Source organism: Rana temporaria, chromosome 3, assembly GCF_905171775.1.
Source record: "Rana temporaria chromosome 3, aRanTem1.1, whole genome shotgun sequence".
Classification (NCBI taxonomy): Eukaryota; Metazoa; Chordata; class Amphibia; order Anura; family Ranidae; genus Rana; species Rana temporaria.
Window position 1 is genome coordinate 247,574,543 of NC_053491.1, and position 27,459 is coordinate 247,602,001.

A 27,459-nucleotide genomic window follows, 5' to 3' on the forward strand; every position below is an offset into this window, starting at 1 on the left:
CAGGCGATTGTCATTCTGACAACTCGGCTGAATGTAATGTTAAAAATTTTTTTTTTGGGTGAAGTGGTTAAGAAGTAACCAGAGCCAAAGTAGTCTGTCCATCGCAATGGGCCACAGTGCGGAGCTGTACTCATTTGCCGGTGGGTGGCGCTGTTCTCTCTCAGTCACATATCAGAAAGGCGGAGCTGTTTTTGCTCAGCCCTATAGGAGGAGGCTGGCGTTGTTCTTCTGCGGTGATTTGGCCATAGGGTGGCGCTGTGTTCCCTCTTATACACGGTGAGCGGCAGCGGGAAGAGCGGAGTCCGGTCGGTGAGGTAACTTGCAGAATGAAGAGAAGCTCCAGTAAGAAGAAGGACTCCCGCTCTTCATGGGTGGAGGTGTCAGGAGAGCGGGGAATGGAGAGAGCCGGGCACAGAATGTCGCCCAGGGTGAAGAGAAGAGAAGACACACGAGCTCCAGTGATGACTGACACGTCGCCTGTGATTCCTGTCCTATGTCTGCCTAAAGTCCTGCTGGAGGAGGGTGGCAGAGCAGCCAAGCGCGGTGGGTGGTGTGCTCCTCACTCTCTCCTCACTCCATTATATGTACAGTATAATGTATACCTATGCGTTTTGCAGCAAAGCAAGCCGAAAGTTTTATTTTTTTCCTTTTTACATGAAAGCATTCTATACGTTAAGGTAAAAACCAAATGCATGTTACAGAATCCCCCCCAGCTCTCCTTTATACTTATATGAGCCCATTACCGATCTAGCACTGTGTGTGAGACCTGAGGGTCTCCCTCCTTGTTGGGCAGAGTGATACCAGCAGGAGTCATCAAGGGGGTGTCTGTTAATAGACGCAGACAGCACGGCTCAGGAGCGAACCCGCACGAGTGCCCCCATAGAAAGTGGGCAATCACCGAAGAGGAGGAGCCAGAAGTGCCATCGGGGGATCCGATAGGAGGATTGAGGCTGCTTTGTGCAATATCAGTGCTCAGAGCAAAGGTACGTATGACATGTTTATTATTTTATTAAAAATTAAAGGGGTTGTAAAGGTAAATGTTTTTTCACCTTAATGTATTCTATGCAGTATTAGCGGCCCCCCGGTTACTTACCTGACCCCTCGAAAGTCCCACGCCGTGAACGAGCAGGCTTCTCGGCCGTCTTCCCAGCTCATTCATTAGTTGATTGATAGCAGAGCAACCATTGGCTTGCGCTGCTGTCAATCACATCCAATGGCGCGCCGGGGGGCGGGGCCGAGTGATACAGTGAGCGGCTGTATCACGGGAGCGCGCCTGCAAGCACTCAACACCATGCATTAAGGTGTTGAATCCTTGCGGGGGAGGGACCCCAGAAGACCAGGTTCGGGGCCACTCTGTGCAAAACGAGCTGCACGGTGGAGGTAAGTATAACATGTTTGTTATTTAAAAAAAAAAAATCTTTAGTGATCCTTTAACTACTTGCCGAGCAGCCGCCACAGTTATACGGCGGCAGGTCGGCTCGGCTGCGCGAGATCACGTAGCTATACGTCATCTTGCGTTTCAGCCAATAGGGGCGCGCGGGCACGATCACCGCCGGGCAACCGCGATCGCTCGTTACAGTCCTGCCAGGGGAGAAATGCCTGACCGTCTGTTCATACAATGTATGAACAGCGATCTGTCATTTCCCCAAGTCAGTCCCACCCTCCCTTCAGTTAGAACACACACAGGCAACAAACTTAACCTCTTTCCCGCCCCCTAGTGTTAACCCCTTCCCTGCCAGTGGCATTATTATAGTAATCAATGCATTTTTATAGCACTGATCGCTATAAAAATGCCGATGGTCCCGATTGCGCAAACCAATCAATAAACGCTTATTGCGATTTTTTTTTTAACGAAAAATATGAATAAGAATACGTATCGGCCTAAACTGAGGAAAAAAATGTTTTTTTTTATATATTTTTGGGGATATTTATTACAAAATTGTTGCTCTATTTTTGTTTATAGCGCAAAAAATAAAAACCGTAGAGGTGATCAAATACCACCAAAAGAAAGCTCTATTTGTGGGGAAAAAAGGACGCCAATTGTGTTTGGGAGCCACATCGCATGACCATGCAATTGTCAGTTAAAGCGCCGCAGTGCCGAATCGCAAAAAGGGGCCCGGTCATTGACCAGCATAATGGTCCGGGGCTGAAGTGGTTAAGCTTTAATAGAACTTTAACATTAGTTACTTTGGGTCCATTCACATTTTTGGAAAGATGCAGGGGCTTTTTTATTTTTATTTTTTTTACACACAGCATGTAACGTTTTTGGCTCCATGTGCGTGAATTTTTGGTGCATTTGTCTGCATGACAACAAACACCTCCTCCTAGCAACATTAAAGTGGGCTTGCTTTATGATTTTTACCTTCAGGTAAGCCTATAATAAGGCTCCATTTAGGAGATATTCACCCTGGATGCACCCGGTGACATCATGGGCGCATGTGCTCTGAAGTTCTGACATACCGCATTCACATGTGGGGGGGGGGGCAGGATCTGGGGGAAAATGGGCCTTCTAGATTCTGATTAGCCCTCTGCCCGCAGACCCCGACAATCACCTGCCAGGGTTGTGGGGAAGAGGCCCTTGTCCCCATAAACATGGAGACCACACCCCCCCCATGTTGAGGGCATGTGGCCTGGTATAGTTCAGGGGGGGCACTCACTTGTCCCCCCTTCCTTTCCTGGTCCGCCTGGCTGCCTGCTCGGATAGGGGTCTGATATGGATTTTGGGAGGGACCCCACGTCGTGTATTTTTTTTTTGATCTTGTCGTTTGCCCTCAAAATCCATACCAAAGGGTCTGGTACGGTTTTGGAGGGGGACCCCCATGCTGTTTTTTTTTCCTGGATTTTTGAGCTGGCAATATTTTTTCTTTTTACATTCAACTGTCAGCGGGAACCCTGCTGACTGACAGCTGGTAACTCATTGGCTATTAAGGGTGCGGCGGCCAGCTTCCCAGGCCGCTCCTTAGCAACCAACTATATACAGTGAATGTGTCAAGTAGAAAAAAAAAAAAAACGCAAATCATGGTAAACACCTGCAGAAAGCACAGCAAAAAGCACTGCAGAAATGCTTTAGACTCAGAGCAACATGCATAGATATGAATCAAGCGTAAAAGAATGATCCCAGAGTGGTCAGTGTATCCCTATTAGAGGCAGTACTTCAATAACCACCTTCATGGATCTTGACAGTAACTAGCTCTCTGGCTAAGGGCTGGTTCACACCAGATGCACTGCAGTGCTTTTTTATTTGGCACCAAAAATGCATGGACAGTGTTTAACATGGACTCCAATGGGCCCTAGTTTACACCAATGCAGTGCGTTCCAGTGCAATCAATAAAAGTAGAACATGATGCTTTTTTTTTTGGTATAGAATGTGCAAAACGCATCACAAACTCACCAAAACTCATATGTCCTGAATTGAGATGAGGGGAACAAAAATGCACTAGAACAGGGATCGTCAAATCCCGGGCGCCAGGTCGCCATGGCGACTAGAAATAGTGTCCTGGCGACTTGGCTTGGAAGGTGGGCAAAAAAAAAAAAAAAACAATTACAAGTTATTACCACCAGATGTGAGCTGGTGCCATCTGGTGGTGGCCGTTGGTATTACAAGTTAAGCATTACAAGTTAAACAGCAATTCTAATGTCATTTTTCACTGCCATCTTCTTCCCTCTAATTAGAACCCCCAAACATTATATATATTTTTTATCCTAACACCCTAGAGAATAAAATGGCGATCGTTGCAATACTTTCTGTCACGCCGTATTTGCGCAGCGGTCTTACAAGCGCACTTTTTTGGGAAAAAATTACACTTTTTTTTTATTAAAAAAATAAGACAACAGTAAAGTTATCCCCATTATTTTTAATATTATGAAAGATAATGTTACGCCGAGTAAATTCATACCCAACATGTCACGCTTCAAAATTGCGTTTGAACACCGTTTACATATGCGGGCGCTGCTCACGTATGTGTTCGCTTCTGCGCGCAAGCTCGTCGGGACGGGGTGCGTTTTCTGGCTCCTAACTTTTTTAGCTGGCTCCTAGATTCCAAGCAAATTTGTCAACCCCTGCACTAGAATGCATCACAAACATCCCTCTGCCACCCTCTATATCAATCTGATGGAATAGTAATAACTGTCGTACATCAGAAGTGTATTGGCTTAGCACTGGGAAGCTTCTGGTTTCTAGTGAAATGGAGGGAAAACATGGAACAAAATATCGACCTGCTGCCAGAACTGAAAAAAAAACACCTCTGGAAGTGTATATATTGCCTCATACATGCAGGATGTCTGTGAAAGCCTCTCTGAGAGCCATAACTCTTGGAAGGAACAAAAACTGCTTTAAAAGTGCACTAATAGCTGCATATTGCACGTGCGTTTAGGCACGTATAGTGTTTGTGCGTAGATGCATTCTACTAGCTAGAATATTAAATTTTTCTGGTCATTGGAATACATTAATGTGCATATGCTTCAGACACATTCTGGATTTTTCTGCTCTTCAGCTTCTCTCAAGAATGTGCCTTTGGTGGATTTTGTTTCTGCCTGTAAACACTTCTCTTCTAATATACCTGTAAATGCCTACATGTGCGCATATAGGCTTACATAGAGGTGTCTTTACAGGCCTGTTTAAGTAGTGTTTTTTAGGTCTCATGTGCATGAGGTACACAAATTAATAACTCTGGATTGGAGATCAGTGATCATTGCACAATACTAATTATTCATCCAGTCCACAGAATGTAAGGTAGACCTAACCCAATCACCAAAATCTCATATAAGCTTTAACACGTTGGTGTCTTGTCAAAAGTTTTTAATCTTTTTGAGCCCAGGTTCACACCAGTTCAATCACAGACACAGACGGTGCCGATCTGCGATGTCTGTGAGATGCGAGTTCAGCCATACAGTTGTGAGGCTGAACTCGCATTAGATTCACACAGAAAAAAGTACAGGGACTTGATTTTCCCCACACTAGAATCAAATCGCATAGGTGTACTCACCTATGCAATCTGATTCCTGTGCGAGTTTCCAGTTCGCACTGCACTCTGTGAACTCATCTGGGGGTGTCATTAACAATGTAACGACACCCGCAGCGGTTCGCAGAAGGCAGTGTGACCTGCCTGCGGCAGAGGAGCGATGCGGGAACAAGCGCTGTAATCGCACTGGTTCTCGCATAGCATCAGTGTGAACCTAGGCTGAATCTGCAGGTTTTTAGTAGAAAATACCAGATGATAATTCTGCAATGAAGGTCCTTGTGCTATTATCCCCATTTATAGGGTAACAGTGCTCTGTAACATGGACTTCCAAAGGAGACTACAAGGGGTCTTATTGATACTGTACAGTCACGGTCCATTATTTTCACCACCAGGAAACCTGCCCTGAATTATCATCGCAGTGCATACATGTAGACGAATGGTGGCTGCACAGAGGCTGTAGGACATGGGTCTTCAAACTATGGCCCTCCAGTTGTTCAGGAACTACAATTCCCATCATGCCTAGTCATGTCTGTGAATGTCAGTGTGTTACAATGCCTCATGGGATGTGTAGTTCTACAACAGCTGAAGGGCCGTAGTTTGAGGATCCATGCTGTAGGAGATCAGCAACATTGAGATGCAATAAAGGATGAAAAAAGTGAAGACAAGTTATTTATTAACCACTTGCCGACTGCCTAACGTACATTTATTTCGGCAGAATGGCACAGGCAGGCAAAGCAACGTACCTGTATGTTGCTTTGAAACTGCCGCTTAGCGGGTGCACGCGTGTCCACCCACCACAAGTTCCGTGACCGCGCCTGTGGGACCCGCAGACTCGATCGTGTCACAGAGCGGCAGAATGGGGAGATGCCTGTGTCTGCCTAGTGACAGGACAGTGATCTACTGCTCCCTGTGATCGGGAGCATTGATCAATGCCATGTCACATGTAGCCCATCCTCCACACAGTTAGAATCACTCCCTAGGACACACTTAACCCCTTCCTCGCCCCCTGTGTTCAACCCCTTCCCTGCCAGTGCATTTTTATTGCACTGATCGCTGTATAAATGACAATGGTCCCAAAATAGTGTCTGATGTGTCTGCCGCAATATCACAGTCATGATAAAAAAATCGCTAATTGCTAGTAAAAAAAAAAAAAATAATGATAAAAATTTCATAAAACTATCCCCTATTTTGTAGATGCTATAACTTTTGCACAAACCAATCAATATACGTTTATTGCGATATTTTTTTTTTTTTCTAACCAAAAATATGTAGAAGAATACGTTTTGGCCTAAACTTAGGAAAATTTTTTTTTTTATATATATTTTTGGGGGATATTTATTATAGCAAAAAGTAAGAAATATAGCTTATTTTTAAAAAAATTTACACTTTTATTGTTTATAGTGCAATTACACTGCAGAGGTGATCAAATACCACCAAAAGAATGCTCTATTTGTGGGAAAAAAAGGATGCCAATTTTGTTTGGGTGCAACGTCACACGACCGCGCAACTGTCAGTTAAAGCGACGCAGTGCCAAATCACAAAAAATGATCCGGTCATTGGGCAGCCAATTCTTCTGGGGCTGAAGTGGTTAAAAACAACTGTTTATGATGCAAAGTTCTGTTGCAAGCTATAAATTAGACATACACTAGTTAGTATTGCTGTTTATGATACACTAGTTAGTATTGCTGTATTTAAATGCTAAAAGTGGCACAAAATATTATGTTGTTGTGAGAATTCCACTAAAATGTGGAATTTCAGCCTCATACTATTCTTAAAAATGTTCTCTTCTCCTTCAGCTACTTATCCTGCCTAACCTATACAAAAAAACGATGTGTGTACAGTTTTTATCCTAGGTTCACATTGATGCGATTTGATGTGCGATTTGACATGTCTATTGCCGGCAATGGCACCATCCGAATATGTACGGCGCCGCACCAGTTCTCAAAAGTAGTTCCTGCCCTACTTTTGGCCACTTCGGGTGCAATTTGTATAGACATCTGTGCAGCAGACCACACAGATGTCTCTGAAATCGCCCCCAAAGTTGGACTAACATGCAGGTATGAAATTGTGTGAGTTCAGCTGAAATTGCACAATTTCCATACCTCTGTCAGTGTGAACCTAGGCGCTCCGCTCATTCCATGGATTTTTAGTCTATACAATGTATTAAGATAAAAAAGCTTGGACTTTAGAGAACCATTTAATTGCATTTTCCATAGGAGAGAGTCCCTTCCACATTTTGTGTGCAGTACATGCAGTACCATTCATACGCTGGAAAGTGCAGTTAAATTACAGTGAGCACGACTGCTTTTAAATACACAGCACAGAAATATTAGTTATAGTTTTTTTTTTTTTTTAAACAGTGCATAGTTTTCTAAAGAGAGCATGTTGGCAGACCCTTCATTGCAACAAAAAACATCCCATAATGTATTTTTTGCATTGTATTAACATGTAAAAGCCTCCCTTGTGTAAATATCCAAAAGCCCTAAAACTGCTTTGGGTGCAGCCATCTTGGATATGATATCAGCAACCCTGGCAGGCTCAGTGCAGTCACTTAACTGATACTCAGTAGTATTGACTCCTTCTCCAGCAGCTACAGTATATAAAAGGCTATGTTGTGGGAGGGAAGGTGGAGGAGCTGGGACAGCACACCCAGTGATTAGGCACTACCATAAAAGCAGCAAACTAGGATGTGCAAGGGAGCTACACTATAGAATTGACTTTTTCTGGAGTAGTCACATTTTCTGGCAAGTTCAGAGGCACGTGGCAAGTAAAGAAAAAACATCAAGTAAGTATTTATCGGCTCATAACACGCACCTTCAATTTGATGGTGAAATTTCAGCAAGAAAACTTTTTTTTCAAATAAACCACATTGAAGCAAAATAATGGTCAGTGCCAATCAATGCAGCCTGATTAATGCCCATCTGCAGCCTCAATGCAGCCTGATGCCCATCTGCAGCCTCTGTGCCCATCTGCAGCCTGATCTGCGCCCATCCAATGCAGCCTGATACATAAATCTTTTATTTATTTAAAAGGGCAAAAACACGAAATATAACGTCCTTTAATAACATAAGAAAAGATACAACGTTCCTGTGTTTTTACCTGCAATTTTTTTTACGTTTTTAACAAGGTGGCACAGGCAGGCTGAATTGCGTACATGTACATCACAAGTACGTAGCTCCTGGTACTCGCTTTGAGCTGCCTGGGTATGACATGATCATTATGTAAATACAAATGTTATAAATGGATTCTATTCATAACAGCTGTGCTTAGTTTTGTGATGCTGTGATTGGCCCACAGCTATCATGATTCCTGGGCCAATCACAGCACCCTCTACCATGTGGTAGCTATGAGGCAATTACAGCACACTGTAGTATTCAGAGCTATAATGAATGTAACCCATTCATGATCTTTCATAACATTGCTGTTAGTACACTGTCACTATGGTGACGCTGAACTACTCTGATGAAAGTATGTAAAAAAAAAAAATAGTAAACATACTGTCACCAGTCAGTATCCCCTATCACCGCCATAAGATGGCGCCGTACTGCACTGGTGACAGTATGTGAAGAAACATTTTTTTTCATCTCATTTCATTTTAAAAAAAATTGTAAAAAAATTAATTGACTTAAAAAAACTCACCATGTCTCTTACTAAATGCCTCGGACTGTCTACTTTCCAAAAAGGGGTCATTTGGGGGGTAATTGTGCTGTCCTGACATTTGAATGGCCTCAAGAAATGAGATAGACTGTCAGTACATCAGGATTAATCAATTTTCAAATGAAATTTTCACCGTGTGTCGGTACCAACCCATGCATTCTTTGAGAATTAAAATTTTTAAAACGGTATCACACCATCGATGCTTTATTTCTTTGGGGCGAGAAACTGACCAATCTGGGACGAGAACTCCAAGGAGGACCTGCCGTTGTTGGATCAGAGCCCATCGAGTGAACCATCTAATGTGGTTGGATCTATATGCTGTTACCTTACAGCAGTAAGGTAAGGGGACATCCTTACTTACCCTAAAAGGATCACTGGATACCCATTTTCCTCTCACTCCATATTGCGGACCCACACTTGCACTTTTGCTTTCTTGGACTTTTGAAATTTTACTTATATTTTTTGCTAATATTTTTCAAACTCTGTTGATGGACTGTTTATCACCAGTATAGGAGTGTCACTTAGCACAGTTACCTGGAATTTTTTTTGCACCATTACTTATAGTGTATTTCATCACATTAAGAGGAACCTGTGTAGTTATATGATTTGCACCATTACTGTTATTGTTCACTGATCATTTATATTTATTTTTATGCTGATGCCATTTGGGCTATATTGCTCCTCATTTCAATTACACCTTCTTTCATTCCCCTCCCCCACCTGTTTATTCACTTATCCATTCACCACTGATTAGCGCAGCACTACCCTCCCCATTTTCACCAACCCATGCAACCCATACATATAAAGAAACCAAGACAAATACGTTCAGAAATTAAGTTATGTGTAATAAAATGGAATGACTCAGGGAAAAAGTATGGAACACACTAACTGAAATGTATTTGATACTTTGTACAAAATTGTGAAAGTTTTGAGAGAGCTCTTTGCTTTTTATCCATCATGAGAGGTTTCTTCTGTGACACCTTGGTAATGAGACACCCTTTTAAAGGCCAGTAATTAAGACTAAACCAGATGATATTAATTCGCACTGACAGGGATCAGGATTGCGTTCTAATTAGACCCCTTTCACACTGGAGCGGTTTGCAGGCGCTATTGCGCTAAAAATAGCGCCTGCAAACTGACCCTAAACAGCTGCTGCTGTGTCTCCAGTGTGAAAGCCCCGAGGGCTTTCACACTGGAGCGGTGCACTAGCAGAACGGTAAAAAAAGTCCTGCTAGCTGCATCTTTGGAGCGGTGTATACCGCTCCTCCACCACCACTGCCCATTGAAATCAATGGGGCGCCGCGCCTATACCGCCGGCAATGCGCCTCTGCAGATGCGCTTTGCGGTGGTTTTTAACCCAATAGCTCCGCGAAATTGGCGGTAAAGCACCACTAAAAATAGCGGCGCTTTACCGCCGACTCACCTCCCGCCCCAGTGTGAAGGGGCCTTACTGATAGATTTTATCTGGAGTCTTGGCTTTCCATGCCTTTTTGCACCTCCCTTTCTTCATGTGTTCAATACATTTTACCTGTGTTATTCCATATTATTACACATAACTTAATTTCTGAACTTATTTGTTTTGGTATCTTTCTATGTATGGATTGCATGGGTTGTTACCAACATGTGGTGAAAATATCATGTCAATAGCCCCTTTAGAAATATGTTTACCTAGAAAAATGGTAACGTGTTCAATACTTATTTTACCATAGTTTGTAGACACTATACCTTTCACACAAAGCAATTAATATACACTTATTAAGATTTTATTTTACCAAAGACCTGTAACAGAATACATTTTGGCCTAAAATTATGAAGAAATTAAATTTTATTGGATATGGATTAGTTTTAGTAACACTTTAAGGTGATGTGCTGAAAGAGAACATTTTATGTGGCAATTCCCGGAAAATCTTGAGCATCAGGATGTGGAGCATCCCTCACTCCATCACCGAAAGCAGATGCTTTAGTGGCCTATTATTGGGGGTTTCTCTATGCAATTTTCGTCTTTTGGAAAAGTCATGATTTCCATAGGAAGGAACTATAAGGCCCCGTACACACGGTCGGTTTGGTCCGATGAGAATGAACCGAACCATTTTCATCGGACCAAACCGACCGTGTGTATAGCCCATCGGTCTGTTTTCCTTCGGTCCAAAATTTTAAAACATGCTTCAAAACCGAACCGATGGACCGCTGCCCGATCGGACCAAACCGATGGTTAGTACAGAAAAGCATCGGTTCAAAACCTGCGCATGCTCAGAATCAAGTCGATGCATGCTTGGAAGCATTGAACTTCATTTTCTTCAGCAAGTCGTGTGTTTTTTTGTCACCGCGTTCTGACACGATCGGATTTTGAACTGATGGTGTGTACTAGAGCTTAAACAACTAATCGATTAATCGACAACTAATCGATTATGAAAATAGTTGTCAACTATTTTCATAATCGAATAATCGGACAGTTGATTAGTTGGCCTGCATATAGAATGCATTATTTGTTTACATATCAGGAAATAGAGTGCAGCACACATACAGCTCAGTACACCATCCATACATGTCACTAAGTGCCTGAGAATTTGTGAATGTGCAAGTGTGAGGAGCAATGCCTCATGGGACAAGTAGTCCTGGGCAGGAAATGAGTGGTTCTAAAGGCAGAAGTTTTTTAAACCTTGCTATAGCGGGCGCTCTATACTACACTTTGCAGCTTGCTATTGAGGCACTCTGAAGGCAGGAGGAGCCAGAAGCATCAGTGATGGACCCCAGAAGTGGAGGATCTGGGCTGCTCTGTGAAAAACCATTACACAGAGCAGGTAAGTATAACAAGTTTGTTAAAAAAATAAAAAAATAATTTTACAGACTCTGTGCAGGGAAGATCAGCATCTGAACCCAGAGAAATTGGAGGTAATAGAAGGCATTACAATTACTGTAGTTGGTTATTTATATTTACTGCTGCATATGGATATTTAAGAATAAATTGCCTCTTTTTATTTATTTATATATTAACTAAATTGTACACCACACTTTTTTTTTAAGATTATCCGATTAGTCGATTAATCGAAAAGATAATCGGCAAAATAATCGTTAGTTGCAGCCCTAGTGTGTACACATATCAGGCCGTACGACCACTTCAGAGGTGAACCAATGAAAACGGTCGGTTGGACCATTCTCATCGGTTTTGTCCGACTGTGTGTACGGGCCCTTAGTGATTCATGACCTCTCTGAGTGTAAACAGGGTATTTGAACTGCACTCACATTTTTACTCATATATATATTTTTTTCAGGCAACCCAAATTCTAATGATCATGACATGGTGGATGTGAAGAAAAGTAGAAAGAAGGTATGAAAATAATGTTGATATTTCTTATTGTGGTTTCTTGCAAAAAGGCAAGCATATCATTTGTAATATGAAGAGAGTTACAGAGAATTTGGTAATTTTTCATGACTTTAGCTGGACATAATTTTTTTTTGCAAACCAGTGTTAAAGTGGAGCTCCACCCTCAAATCAAATTCTGCATCAGCATCTTTAAAAAAATGTCATTAGCCGAGTAAAAAAAAAAAAAAATTTTTTTACATACCTTAAAACGGTTGTTGCTAGGCAGACTTTCTAATCTGCCTTCTTCCTGCACTGCGGTTGTTTTCCTCTGTAGCCTACACTGCACAGATTCCTGGGAATGTTGTGTCATCCCCCCTCCTGGGAGATGTTTGGCACAAATCCCAGAAGACAGTAGCCATGCCCCCCGTATTTCAATCGCGGCACCCGCGGATCACCCCCTTCTTCTCAATATAGTTTAAATGAACCGCAATCGCGGCACCCGCGGATCACAATCCCTCCCCGCATCTCAATTTTTTTCAATGTCCCGCGATCGGCGGAACACGCCGCCCCCGCTTCTCAAGTTATAGTGTGCAATGGCAGTGTATGTTGGGCGATTGGCAGTACGACCCTGTGTCTTCAATGATGGGCGATCGGCGGCAAATACCCCCCCCCCCCCGCCGCTTCTCAGTGTTTATGTTCGATGGCAGTGTATGTTGGCCGATCGGCGGCACCCATCATGTCTATTGTCTTTTATGTTGGGCGATCAATTGTTTACAAAGAAATGAAGGGTCTATAATTGTTATTTTGTCTGTATTTTAAATGACAGAATATCAAACAAAAATTCAGAAAAAAACAAAGTGAGGAATCAGCCCAGAACTACACGGCAGGAGCTTGCGAATGATCCCAAGCAGGGTGGATTTGATTTAAATCAAGTCGATTTAACCACTTCCATACCGGGCACTTACACACCTTCCTGCCCAAGCCAATTTTCAGCTTTCAGCACTGTCGCACTTTGAATGACAATTGCGCGGTCGTGCTACACTGTACCCAAACAATTTTTGTATAATTTTGTTCCCACAAATGGAGCTTTCTTTTAGTGGTAATTGATCACCTCTGCGGTTTTTATTTTTTGCGCTATAATTAAAAGAAGAGCGACAATTTCAAGAAATATTTAATAAATATCACAATTTAAAAAAAAAAAACATTTTTTTTTCCTCAGTTTAGGCCGATACGTATTCTTCTACATATTTTTGGTAAAAAAAATTGCAATAATCATATATTGATTGGTTTGCGCAAAAGTTATAGCGTCTACAAAATAGGTGATAGATTTATGGCATTTTTATTTTATTAATTTTTTTACTAGTATTGGCGGCGATTTGCGATTTTTTTTTTACTGTCACCGCGACATTGCGGCGAACACATCGGACACTTTTGACACGTTTTTGGGACCATTCACATTTATACAGCGATTAATGCTATAAATATGCATTGATTACTGTGTAAATGTGACTGGCAGGGAAGGGGTTAACCACTAGGAGGCGTTGATGGGGTTAATATGTTCCCTAAGATGTGTTATAACTGTAGGGGGGAGGGGACTCTCAAGGGGAGGAGACCGATGTGTGTTCCTTTGTACTGGGAACACACATTGGTCTCCTCACCGCTGACAGGAGGTGGACCTGTGTGTTTACACACACAGATCCACACTCCTGCCGTGATTACTGACAATCGCGGGCACCCGGCGGCAATCGCGGCCGCCGGGCACCCGCGCCGGGTCACGACCGTCGCCACGGCGCGTGCGCGCCCTAGATCGCCGGGAACGCAGGACGTCATATGACGTCCACCCGGATCGAGGAGGGGTTCCTGCCGCCGTCATTTTACAACGACGCGGTAGGGATGTGGTTAAATCACAATTTAAATCACTAGTAAAAAGGCTTGATTTAAATCAACTCGATTTAAATCATAAAGGGAAACTGTCATTTCTGTCCCACAATGGCTCCTTCTCTGACCCGCTGTTGACTCACCGACAGTCCCATTCACTTTAATGAGACAGCTGATGATATGACAGTGACACAACAAGGTGAGGGACCTGGCGGAAGCAGGTGAGTAGATGCCCGCTAACAGGCGCTGCCATGATGCATCTGAAATGACAGGTGCTCTTTAATGTAAGGATTTAATTTTGCTGGCGGTTAGATTCTTTATTATCTACAAACAAAATGAAGGTTTCCTATTTCAAATAATAAGCTGTCAGGTTAGTAAAACGGCAATATCAAAACCAATTTTAGGTTAATCACGCATAGTTGGAGAACTACTCAAATTATTTTATTTAATTAAAACAATAACATTGACAGTGCATGTTATCGTAGCTTGCAGAGCTAGGATTCATTGAATGAGTTTACCAAAAATGTAAATATTACAGAATTTACAGCCTCATGCTACATAACTAAGCTCCATTTCATGCTGAATAAACTAAATGATGTATCTTAAATAGAAAACCCTTTAGATAGATTTTTACTCCAAAAGCATTTTATTAAAATACATTTTGATATAAATCCAAAAAATCTGATTTGAATCAAAAATATGTGATTTCAATTGAAAAAAAAAAAAAAAAATATGCCTCATAGAATATACGTTGGGGTGTTGGCTTTCCAAAATGGGGTACTTTTTTTGGGTGTTTCCATTGTCCTGGTGCTCCAGGGCCTTCAATAATGCAACACGTAGTCAAGAAATGATAAGTGTAATTTATGCTCCTAGAATGCCTGGAGGTGCTCTGTATGTTGGGTCTCTGTACATGTTGGGTCTCTGTACATGTTGGGTCTCTGTATGTGGCCACGCTGTGTGAAAGCTCACACATGTGGTATCGCCATACTCAGGAGGAATAGCAGAATGTGTTTTGGGGTGTAATTTGTGGCATGCATATGCTGTGTGTGAGAAATATCCTGTTAATATGACAATTTTGTGAAAAAAAAGAAAGTTAAAAACTTCATCTTGCAAAAAAATTGTGGGCAAAAAAAATGCCAACTTTAAAAAACTCACTATACCTCTTACTAAATACTTATGAGTGTACTTTTTTTTACAAAATTTTCAGTCTTTTTTAATTTATAGCACAACAAATTAAAAACCCAGTGGTGATCAAATACCACCAAAAGAAAAAAAAAAGGACAACAATGTCATATGGGTACAGTGTTGCATGACTGAGTAATTGTCATTCAAAAGGTGAGAGCACCACACCTATGATAAAAAATTATAGATCCTTAATTTCTTTGTAAGTGTTCAAACTTACAAAATCTGCAGGGTATCAAATAATAATTTTCCCCACTGTATACCCAGTGAAATGACTGGCCTTAGGTGCTACACAGAGCTGAAACAATTCCTCCTACATAAGTTGTACCTGTACAGGTAAGTACCCTTTTATTAAAAGTCAGCAGCTACATTTTTTTTAAGCTACTGACCTTTTTATTTTTTTATTTCTAGGGTGAAGATCATATTTAGCCTCATTATGAACACAATAGTTTTGCATTCTATTAGGATGAACTTATATTTTAGTTGTCTGCATTCAGTCATATAACATCTCAGAGCTGCTAGGTGCTGGCAGGTCTAAACAGGGAGAAGATAGACCTACTGACACCCAGCATCTGTCACTGTCTGTGGGTCCCACTCTGAGGTCTGAATAGGGTAGTATACAGTATATACAATACTCAGGGCCACCAGTTCAACCCACAGTACATTATATATTATTTGTACTGGCCCTGGGAGCAGATTCTCACCCTTTGCCCACCCTGACCCAGCTCCTCTTATGCAGGAAAGAAATCTGCATAGGAGAGCAAGGGAAAAACATTTTATAAACAAGCCTTAGGCCCCTTTCACATTCAGAAGTTTTACAGGCGGTACAGCGCTAAAAATATCGCTGCTATCCCGCCTGAAAAACTCCTTCACTGCAGACTCAATTTGATAGCCCGAGGGCTTTCACACTGAGGCGATGCGCTGGCGGGAGACAAAAAAATCTCCTGTCAGCAGCATCTTTGGAGCGGTGAGAGGAGCTGCATGTATTCCGCTCCTTCACCGCTCCTTCCTATTGAAAACAATGGGAAACCGCGGCAATACCGCCCGCAATGCGCCTCTATAGAGGCGCATTGCGGGCGGTATTCGCCCTTTATCGGCCGCTAGCGGGGGTTAATACAGCACCGCTAGCGGCTGATTCCCGCGGCAATCCCGGCGGTATATCGCCGCTATTTTTAGCGGCGTTATACCGCCACCGCGGCTCCCGCCCCAGTCTGAAAGGGGCCTTATAGTTCCTTCTAGACGTCTGTGAGTGATGGCTACACATAAAAATTAATCTTCAATTCAAAATATACTTTGTGTTTTAAATGAGGTTTCAAAGACACTTTTATATTTTAGACCTGTTCTGTAGTTTTACATAGGGTTGGCGATAACCAGTGTATTTTATCTTTTGTCTGCCTAGAAAAATACAAAGCTACTGGCTAAACAAGATGTGAAAAGAAATGACCAGATGCCCCCGCGTATTGAGAGAAGTATTAATGATATATATCCAGCTGAGTCAGGTAAAACACTATTTCTTAAAATGTAGTCATATCTGTGACTTCAAAGACTGGCTTATGAACCATGTGTGTGGCATCATGGTGCTCTGATGTTACATGCTTCAGGTACAGAAAAGGTGGTCAGAATTCTGCATTACTCATTTCTTAAGTTTGAAGATGATCAAGCCTGTCTAGATTGACCAAGTACATAGATTTTGTATTTTTAGATTTTTAATAACTTGATTTTTTATTGCTGCCTTCCTCATACATCAGCTTATTTTTGCTTTCATTTGAAAATCCCAAATTACCTTAAAGTTAAATGAGCTAATTACTGTACGTAAGTTTGCACCCCCCACCACAACACCCTTCCCCTTGTGACATCACAGGTAAATAAGGATCTTCACCAGCACACCTTGATATAGTGATAATCTTGCCTTTGCAAGTCATTGTTCTGCCTTTAAAAAGGGATCCTGTGAGGTCCTGAAATGTTGGCCTGTGATCCCTGTTGCTTTATATTTTATAACGTACTAGTTTATCACTATACCAAGGTGCGCTGGTGAAGATCCTTATTTTCCCATGATTGCATGGGAATACAGCAACCTGCACAAACTGGATGAGCCTGTAAGGTGTGTGACGGAAATATATTGCAACTTCAGGTTCTCTTCCTTCTCTGTGTTTGGTGCCACTGTCTGCAGCACTGTCCTGTGAGCCCAGGCTACCATCATGATGCACCTGAAGTCTATTACAACTTAAGACCACATGGAGTGAGTTTAATGATGCTAACTGTTAATCAGTGCATTTATTTAACTCATTCATGACCATGTAACAGTGCAGTGCTAGTATTAAACCATGCAGTCCAATCGAAATCCAATTGCTTCATATGTGTCTTGTGATTTGCCTTAATAATGTGCTTCCCCATTCTGTGTGTTTTTTTAAATAATTAACGTGCACCAAGCCACCAACAGATGTACTCATCTTAGATTCTTGACCTCACATTACATGCTCGGCCAAAAAACTAATTTTATCAGTTATGCCTCATACACACGACCAGTTTTCCCGTCGGGAAAACTGCCATGACAGCTTTTGGCCGGGAAAATCGGCCGCGTGTATGCTTCATCGCAGTTTTCCCAACATGTTCTCTTTATTCCTGGCGTTTTTTTAAGCTGGCAGTTTCCCTATGGGAAATACTGCGGTGGAGCATACACATGGCCGTGTTTCCCGACCAAAGCTCTCATGGCAGTTTACCGTCTGTAGGGGGGAAAAAGCTTCCGAGCAGGTTCTCGGTTTTCCCGGCGGAATTTTTTACCGCCGGGAAAACCAATCGTGTATACAAGGCATAAGATGAACCATGTCATATTCCTCGGTATAAACAATATTATCCTCCACAGCCTGGGTGGAACCACCTTTTCTGTCATCTCCGTTCCACACCATGCAAAGAAAAGCTACTTCACTTCCGCCTCTGAACGAGCACCGTGACGTCATCCGGGACCTTGGTGGAAGGAGGCGGATGTGTGCTAAATCATACACTTTACATTACACAGCCCCCCCACAGCTCTTGACCCTTTTACATTACACAGCACCCTGCATCTCTGGACCTATTTACATTACATAGCACCCTGCATTTCTGGACCCCTTTACATTACACAGCACCCTGCACCTCTGGACCCCTTTACATTACACAGCATCCTGCACCTCTGGACCCCTTTACATTAAACAGCACCCTGCATCTCTTGACCCCTTTACATTACACAGCACCCTGCAACTCTGGACCCCTTTACATGTACATTACACAGCACCCTGCATCTCTGGACTGCTTTCCGTTACACAGCACCCTGCACCTTTGGACCCCTTTACATTACACAGCACCCTGCACCTCTGAAACCCTTTACATTACACAGTCGATGCCCCCCACAGCTCTGGACCCCCTGCATGTTACACAGATCCCCCTCCCCCCACAGCTCTGGACCTCCTGCATGTTACATAGACCCCCCCACTGCTCTGCACCCCCTGCATATCGCATATATCCTCCACCAAACCTCCACCACCTCCCCCGTGCCCCAGGAGGACCCCCACTACCTCACCTCGCCCCCCTCAACCGTTGCCACCGGCTCGGACCTAGTTCCCGGTTCGGCGGCCATCTTGGTACACCCTCCAACTACAGTGACCCCCGCTTCCAATTGCCCCTATGCACCCTCTGGATCCCTAGCGCTGGGGTTTTTTTCTCCTTCCGTCCACCCACGAATTCAGGGGTGCATATTACCCAAAGCCCCCCCTCCGTCAGCTCCTCAGCTTTAAAACCCAGGAACGCCCACCAGTTCATTACTTGATCCAGGCTTTGCTCAATCGCCCTTGAGGGATCAGGAAGGAATTTTTTTCCCTATCGCTGCAGATTGACACAGCACGGTTAGGGTTTTTTTCGCCTTCCTCTGGATCAAACGGGGAGGGAAGGTTTTAGCGAGTGGAGACCCACTTGGCGAATCTTTCCCCCCATCAATCTTTCAAATACCCCCCGATCAACATCATCTTCCCGGCGTTTCTGCGACTATGGCTTACTTGAAATATACCGCAGAAACCATCCGGGATTTAAAACCATTTGCCTCAAGATTATCAGAGGTCACCATAAAAGCTCTAAGGAGTATCTAACTGTTGAGAATCGTTCGACGATCGACAGTCAAACATTATACCCATTCACCCCAGCCGAAGAGCATATCATGCGCTTTGGTCAACACTAGATCGGCAGTAAAACACCGACAAGAAATCCATGACTTCATCCTACAATACGACTTAGACTGCCTCTTTATCACAGAAAGCTGGTTGACAGCCGACTGTAACACCATTCTGGGAGAATTGGTGCCAAAAAATTACAGCATTCAAACGCAAAACAGAGTGGGGCAAAGAGGGGGGGGGGCCTGGCGGTGATCCATAAGATTCACCTCTCGATCACCAAACCAGTCCTTCATAACTCGCTTCCATTTATGGAAACCCTCACTCTGCAACTGCAAACAAATCCCCAAGACACTGTCCACATTCTTCTCTGCTATAGACCTCCCGGTCCAAAAACGCACCTTCTCACGTCACTAACGGAATTCATCTCCACCTATATCCTAAACATCAAACACCTCTTGATGCTTGGGGACTTCAACCTCTGGGCCAACTCCTCGCTGGATCCCATCGCCGATGCCTGCATCGACCATCTGGAAGGTTTAGGTCTGCAGCAACTAGTACATGCGCCCACTCATGCATCAGGTCATACGCTCGATCTCATTTTCAAACGAGATGTGGAAATCGACGTCGTGGAAAATGAGCCGCAACCATGGACAGATCATCATGCTATTAAATTCGCAATTACCAAAAACTCCCCCTTAAAAACAACGATAAAACCGGTGACAACTCACTGGACTAGATCTCAGAAGAAGCTCCACTCGGAACTCTTCAAAACAACACTAGGGAACAAAATAAAAATAATCCAACAACAGCAAACAGCCACAGATACACTCAACGCCATCAACAAGGCTCTACTACAGTCAGCTGACGTAGTAGCACCAAAATACAAAACATGCATCCGGAAAAACAAAGCCAGCTGGTTTAATAACCAGCTATCGTTGCTAAAGCAAGACCGTAAAAGAGCAGAAGCTGCATGGAAAAGAAGCTCTTCAGAGGAAAACCACTCTACTTATAAGACAATAACCAAGAAATACCACAAAGAAATCTTTATGGCCAAAAAAAAATCACATCTCCAACACCATCGCTAATGCCCTAAACCGCCCCCGCGAGCTCTTCAAACTGGTCACTCAGACTATGAACCCAGTTTGTTTAGAGGCCCCCAATTCCAACTCACAAGAATTTTGCAATGAATTATCGGACTATTTCATCAATAAAATTTAAAAAATCAGTGTAAGCATTCAGCAAAATAGAACCGTCAGCAACCCCTCCCCAAAGCCCAAACCTATCACCCACATAAAACCATCCCAATCAACTAATTTCTCTCTAAAACCTATTTCCATCGAGGCCACTAAAAATATCATCGGTACTCTGCGAAACAGCTCAGCGCCAAATGATATCATCCCCACCAAACTGCTCAAAGAGTGTGCCGACATACTGGCACCATCTATCACGCAGCTCTTAAACCAATCATTTAAGGAGGGCACGGTGCCCACCTTGCTGAAACAAGGTATAATAAAACCAATCCTAAAAAAAAACACCCTCGACCCAAAAGACCCAAACAACCGTCGACCTATAACAGGCCTAAATGTCTTCTCCAAGGTAATGGAGAAAGAAGTTGTACAACAGCTACAACTTCACCTAGACACCCATAAATTACTCGATCCGTTTCAGTCAGGTTTCCGTCCTGGTCACGGAACAGAAACAGCGCTGCTCAAAATATGGGATGATGCCCTCGAGGCAGCAGACGAAGGAGAATCTTGTCTTCTGGTACTGTTGGACCTAAGCGCTGCTTTTGATACGGTTGACCACAAATTACTACTGGCTAGGCTAGCTGAAGTAGCCAGAGTCACGGAAGGTGATTTAGCTTGGTTCTCCTCCTTGGAAAACCGATCACAAACAGTGAAACTGGGGCCTTTCACTTCTGAAAAACGGACGGTATCATGTGGAGTCCCTCAGGGATCCCCTTTGTCGCCTGTTCTGTTCAAAATGTATCTCCGCCCTCTTTTTGAAATCATCAGCAACCAGAAGTTACTCTATCACTCTTATGCTGATGATACACAACTGTATTTTCGCATATGCAACAAAAAGGATCATTCTCACGGACTTGAGAAATGCCTTACTCTGATAGAAAACTGGATGACAACGAGTTATCTTAAACTCAACGGTTCGAAAACAGAACTTCTCCTGTTTCAAGCCAACCGGAAAAATCATCCAACGACAACATGGTCACCCCCGCCTATTCTGGGTAAAACTATCACCCCTAGCTCCAAAGTCAAAAGTCTCAGAGTCATCTTTGATACCAACATGACAATGGATGCACAAATAGGGTCGGTAGTCAGCGGGGCACACCATCTGCTGCACCTACTACGCAGACTCACCCCCTTTATCCCCAAAAAGGACATTGCAGTCGTGGTGAGAACAATTAACAATTCCATACTTGACTATGCAAATACCTCGGACTTCCCAAATTCCAAATCACTCGTCTGCAAGTCGTTCAAAATACGGCCGCACGATTAGTGACCGGCAAAAAAACATGGGAATCAATCTCACCTTCACTGAGAGCCCTTCGTTGGTTGCCGGTAAAAGACAGAATCTCCTTCAAGGCACTGTGCCTAATGCATAAGTGCATTAAAGGAAACGCCCCCCAATATCTATGCGAAAAAATAAAAGCTCATAACCCCAATCGTATTCTGCGATCCACCAATCTAAACCTTGTCCAGATTCCCAAAGCCAGATACAAGTCCAAAGGAGATCGAAGGTTTGCCATCCAGGGACCTCGACTGTGGAACACTCTCCCAACCACCATCCGTTTAGAGGGGGACCACTTGGCCTTCAGGAGAAAGATTAAAACCCATCTCTTCTGAGATCAAGGGGTTTCACGCACGAAAGGGTTACATCGCCCAGAGGCGATTCAGTTCGCATGTGCTGCGCTATATTAGTTTTTCACTCACTCACTCATAGGGGTGCAACGGATCAAAAAACTCACGGTTCGGATCGTTCCTCGGATCAGGAGTCACGGATTGGATCATTTTTCGGATCGGCAAAAAAAAAAAAAATCTCCCCCACTGTAATATCCACATGTCCCCCCCCCCCACCAACTATAGTACCCCCTCAGTGCAGACACCCCCCCTCCTCTCAGTACAGTGACCCCCTCCTCAGTACAGTGACCCCCCCTCCTCACAGTGACCCCCCCCTCCTCACAGTGATCCCCCCCTCTGTACAGTGATCCCCCCCCTCCGTACAGTGACCCCCCCCCTCCGTACAGTGATCCCCCCTCCGTACAGTGATCCCCCTCCTCAGTACAGTGACCCCCCCTCCTCAGCAGTGACCCCCCCTCAGTACAGTGACCCCCCCTCATAACAGTGACCCCCCCTCAGTACCGTGACCCCCCTCAGTAGTGACCCTCTCCTCAGTACAGTGACCCCCCCCCCTCAGTACAGTAACCCCCCCTCCTCAGTACAGTGACCCCCCCTCAGTACAGTGACCCCCCCTCCTCAGTACAGTGACCCCTCCTCAGTACAGTGACCCCCCCTCAGTACAGTGACCCCCCCTCAGTACAGTGACCCCCCCTCAGCTAGTACCGACAGGCACTCCCCGAGCGGTGTGTCCGAGTGCGGGTTCCTCCTCTGTGGGTGTAAACAGAGGAGGGCCGCCGCCGGGTGTACCAAGATGGCCGCGGCTCCAGAGCTAGGCCGAAGCCGCTGCCTTTCCTAATGTTACGGCGGCGGCTCCGGAGCTAGGCCGAAACCGCGGCCTTTCCTAGCGTTATGGTCGCGGCTCCGGAGGTAGGCCGAAGCCGCGGCCATAACATTAGGAAAGGCTGCGGCTTCGGCCTAGCTCCGGAGCCGCCGCCGTATCATTAGGAAAGGCCGCGGCTTCGGCCTAGCTCCGGAGCCGTGGCAATCCGCGGATCACAGTGTGATCCGATCCGAAGGGGGTGACCCGTTCGGATCACGGATCAACTGTGATCCGTTGCACCCCTACTCACTCACTGAAAGCAGTGTGAAAGGGCTTTCACACTGGGACTGCAGATGGGGCATTTTTCAGGCGCTTTACAGGCACTATTGGGGCGATATGAAAAAAGCCCAAGTGTGAAAGGTGTCTTAGGGCTCGTTCACACTATACGTGCATGGGAACTGAAGAGAAAACCGCACAGATTTCACTTGCAGAGACATCAGTTTCACATCAGTTTTCATGCACATTGACATCATTTTTCAGGCGCGTCAGATATGTGCCCTATTTACGCTGCAATGGATCAGAGCTGCTCCTGCTCCTGCTCCTGCTCCTGATTATAAAGTGAGAATGTACATGCACGTCAGAAGTAACCACACAGAGTCAACTCAGTTCGATCACTTTCACATCTCTATTTATTGTGGGCAGTGCCCAATCTTTTTGTACACAAAGAACAATAGAATATACGTCACTACTGTGGTCATTCTAAAAGGCACATCTTAATTGGCTGAAATACAGGAAGAATGTAGGAACTTGGTGTCCGAAGTTTGGTTGAGCTTGTCCTCTCCTGTATTTCCTCATTCCTTAAGTGCATGGGCAGCGGGGGGTAGATGCCATCTTTCAGCTACATTCTTGTCTCGATGGGAGGGAGCAGGGCCACCATCAGGGGGGTACAGGCAATACACCTGTAAGGGGCCCGGAGGTCCTCAGGGCCCCGGGTGGCAACCCCCCTTTTTAATTTATTTTTTATATGTTTTATTTTTAAAAAATCGTTTTTATTAAAGGGCCCTACTTTTTTTTATAAAAAATAAAATGTTTTTTTTTTTCTATATATTTTTTATTTCTTTTTTTTATTATTAAAGGGCCCAGAGGTCCCCAGGGCCCCGGATGGCAACCCCCCCCCTTTATTTTTATTTTATACATTTTTTTAGATATATTTTTTATTTTATTTTTATTAAAGGGCCCAGAGGTCCCCAGGGGCTCGGAGGTCCCAGGGCCCCGGATGGCAACCCCCCCTTTTATTTCTCATAAAATAAAAAATTATATATTTTTTTCTTTCTTTTTTTTTTTCTTTTTATTAAAGGGCCCAGAAGTCCCCAGGGCCCCGGATGGCTACCCCCCTTTTTTTTATATATATATATATATATATATACAGTATATTAATTTCTTTTTTTTGTAAGGGGCCCAGAGGCCCCCAGGGCAACCCCCCAATTTGTGGCACCCCCACTTCTCAATTCACACCCCCCCCCCTTATTTTTAAATGAAGAAATCTTTAACCACTTCCCACCTGGCCACTGTACATATATGTCCGGGCAGGCGCTCTCCTTCTGAGTGGACGTTCAGGAACGTCCCTCAGAAGGAGGGGGATCGTGCGTGCGTTCCGATGCACTCGTGTCACCCGGACACGGCACATCTCAGATCTGCAGGAGGGCTCTGTGATTGGCCCTCCTGATCACATGGCGGCCGTGTCCAATCAAAGCCATCATGTGATGTAAACACAGAGCCAGTTGCTAGGCGATCGGCTCTCCTCTCCTCACACAGAAGTTGTCGGTGAGGAGAGGAGAGGGATCGCTGCTGATTTTTACAGCTTTTTACTCACTGATCACCAGTCTAGTGTCACACACAATGTAAAATACACATAGTAAAAACACATGTCCCCACACCCATGTCCCCACACACATGTCCCCACATAGTAAAAACACCTGGTCCCCAGTGGAAGTGATACTAGCGGCCATTTTGAGTGAGGAAGTCTATAAAGGCAGTTCTATATATATACAAAGTCGAGCTGCACAATTGATCGTTAAAAAATCGTGATCTCGATTCAATCCCCCTGACAATCTCCAATGCAGAGTTTGCCCATTCTTTCATATAACAAGTGGAGAGACTTATCTGCTTACTCAGCTGTCAAGGGCAGTCTGCCAAGTTCTTAACAGGAAACATTGGGCCAGATTCACTCGAAGGCGCACACCGGCGTAGGTGGAAGTGGGTGTGACCCCATGCAAATGATGGCCCGAGCGCTAGACAGGTACGTATCACGAACTGCGTATGCGCCGTGACATGGACGCATGCACAGCACCCCCCTGCGCCTGCTTACAACCACGCCGGCACAACTGCCTAAGCTACGCCGGATCACCGCGTACGCCGTGAACATAACGTACGCCCAGCCAGACACATGTCCAACGCACAATACACCGGCTTGTGTTCCCTGGTGCAGACCTGTGCATGTCTGTTGCCGGGTTGCACCTAATTTATGGGGACTAACTTTACGCCGGACGTACAACTTACGCGCATCTCGCGTAGTATGCGCCGGGCACACGCACGTTCGTGAATCGGCATATTTCCCTCATTTGCATGTTTGAATGGCTAATCAATGGGAGCAGCACCATGCGCCCAGCCCATATGTGCGCCCACCCTACGCCGACGTGTGCAAGCTACGTCGGCGGGGTGTAGCCTGTTTTTAGGCGCATGTTGGTTCGTGGGTCTGCCGCACACATACGCTGGCGCACATTGGCACTTATGTCGGCGTAATGTGTTATACGTCGGCGTAAGTGCTTTGTGAATCTGGGCCATTGTAACTAATGCTTCCTTCTAAGATCAAAGGGATAAACTTCTTTGTGTAAAGAAAAAATTGGGCAGTCTGCCAAGTTTGTAACAACATGAAACATTGTAATTAACTTCCTTCTTAGAGCAAACTTCTGTGTGTAAATGCAGGAAGTTTAACCACTTAAAGTCCAAATCTTTTTCTGACCCTTGTTTCTTAAGTTAAAATCAATATTTTTTGCTAGAAAATTACTTGGAACCCCCAAACATTATATATATATTTTAGCAGAGACCCTAGGGAATAAAATGGCAATTGCTGCAATATTTTTTGTCACACTGTATTGGGAAAAAATATACTTCAATGAATAATAAAAAAAAAAAAAACGAAACAGTAAAATTTGTCATATTGTTTTGTTTTAATGTAAAAGATGATGTTACACCGCGAGAATCGTGAGAGAATTGTGATCTATCTTCTAAGCAAAAAAATTGTGATTCTCATTTTAGCCAGAATCGTGCAGCTCTAATACAAAGTAAAATATAGACTTTATAGTATAGAAAGATGCATAGAAAATAGTCATTTTATGATTATCATTATATTCATCACATTCCTTCACAACACCAATGTTGATGTCATGTCAGTTTTTTCCCGTGCAGAATACTGCATACACGTTGATTCCTGCGCAGAAAAAATCTGCATGTTGTGGTATGAAGAGAGCACATTGAGAGCAATTGTTTTATTTGTGCCCTTGCAGAACGCAGCAGAAAAACTGACTTCTGTGCACCATGGTGTGAATGAGGCCTTACTGTTATGCCGCGTACACACGATCCAACATTCCGACTACAAAACCATGGATACATTTACGATGGATGTTGGCTCAAACTTGTCTTGCATACACACGGTCTCACAAATGTTGTCGGAAATTTCTGTGTTTACCAGGAAGAGACAATCTCCTAACAAAATATGAACTTTCTAAACAGTATATAAATGTGAACACATCATATACTGTATACCTATAAAATCGGTATGTAGGGAGATTTGGTTAATCTCTGTGTATCATCTGAGGCTGTTCACTTCACTGGGTATATAGGGGGGTTTACATCCAGTTTAATTGAATTTGAAGTTTCAAGTTTTAATACTTAATACATCTGGAAATGAGAAACACTAGCAGTTTTGTAATTTCTAGTTTAGTGTGAGGTTTTTGTTTTTGGACTACTCTTCCCAAAGTAATTATATAAGACAAATATGTATATTGTTTCATAATGATATGGAATTTCATTTTCAGGTAGCCTGAATTCTAATATTCCTGCCCAACCTGACAAGGTTTCTGTAAGGAAAAGGCTATTTGTATCAGCATCAAAGAAGGTAGTTGAAAGAATATGTAGAAAAGCTGTGTTTTTTCCCTTGTTATACAAATATTCAGTTCTGGTTACTAACGGCATATGATAACATTGTTAGGAAAGTTTAGCTAGCATTATTCATTTTACACTGAGTACATTCATGCCAGCTCCACATTTGTGTGCTGCTGACATGTGCACCTTGTAGTTGCACCACATTGTACAAATGGGAGCCATCTATGTGATGTGGGGTACTTTAAAAAAGGTCTTTGTCGAATTTTAGGTGTCGGTAGCCAATTCAAAATGAATTGGCTGTCCTAACATAAAATGTTAATGTGTAAAATGCTGAATATGGGCTGTTTTAAGGGAGTCCCAGTTATTTTTAGAAATAACTTTTATTGTTCTTTCATTGGAAAACACAGAACTTCTCTTCAGGAGAAACTGCTAAATTGCATTCTACAGCATTTATGTTCACACACAAATCTTGATCTCCTGCTATACTCAGGAGAAA

General features: G+C 43.7%; 1 protein-coding gene across 1 annotated transcript in view; it reads left to right on the forward strand.

Moving 5' to 3' along the window:
* Positions 1 to 236: 236 nt before the first annotated feature.
* The window catches only part of LOC120932283, a 59,740-nt gene continuing 32,517 nt past the window's right edge, over positions 237 to 27,459 (forward strand). Inside the window, exons 1-4 of the mRNA XM_040344554.1 lie at positions 237 to 543; positions 11,891 to 11,946; positions 16,382 to 16,481; positions 26,897 to 26,976. Of these exons, the coding sequence (XP_040200488.1) occupies positions 327 to 543; positions 11,891 to 11,946; positions 16,382 to 16,481; positions 26,897 to 26,976 (453 nt within the window). The 5' untranslated portion in view covers positions 237 to 326. The remainder of the gene's footprint in view (positions 544 to 11,890; positions 11,947 to 16,381; positions 16,482 to 26,896; positions 26,977 to 27,459) is intronic.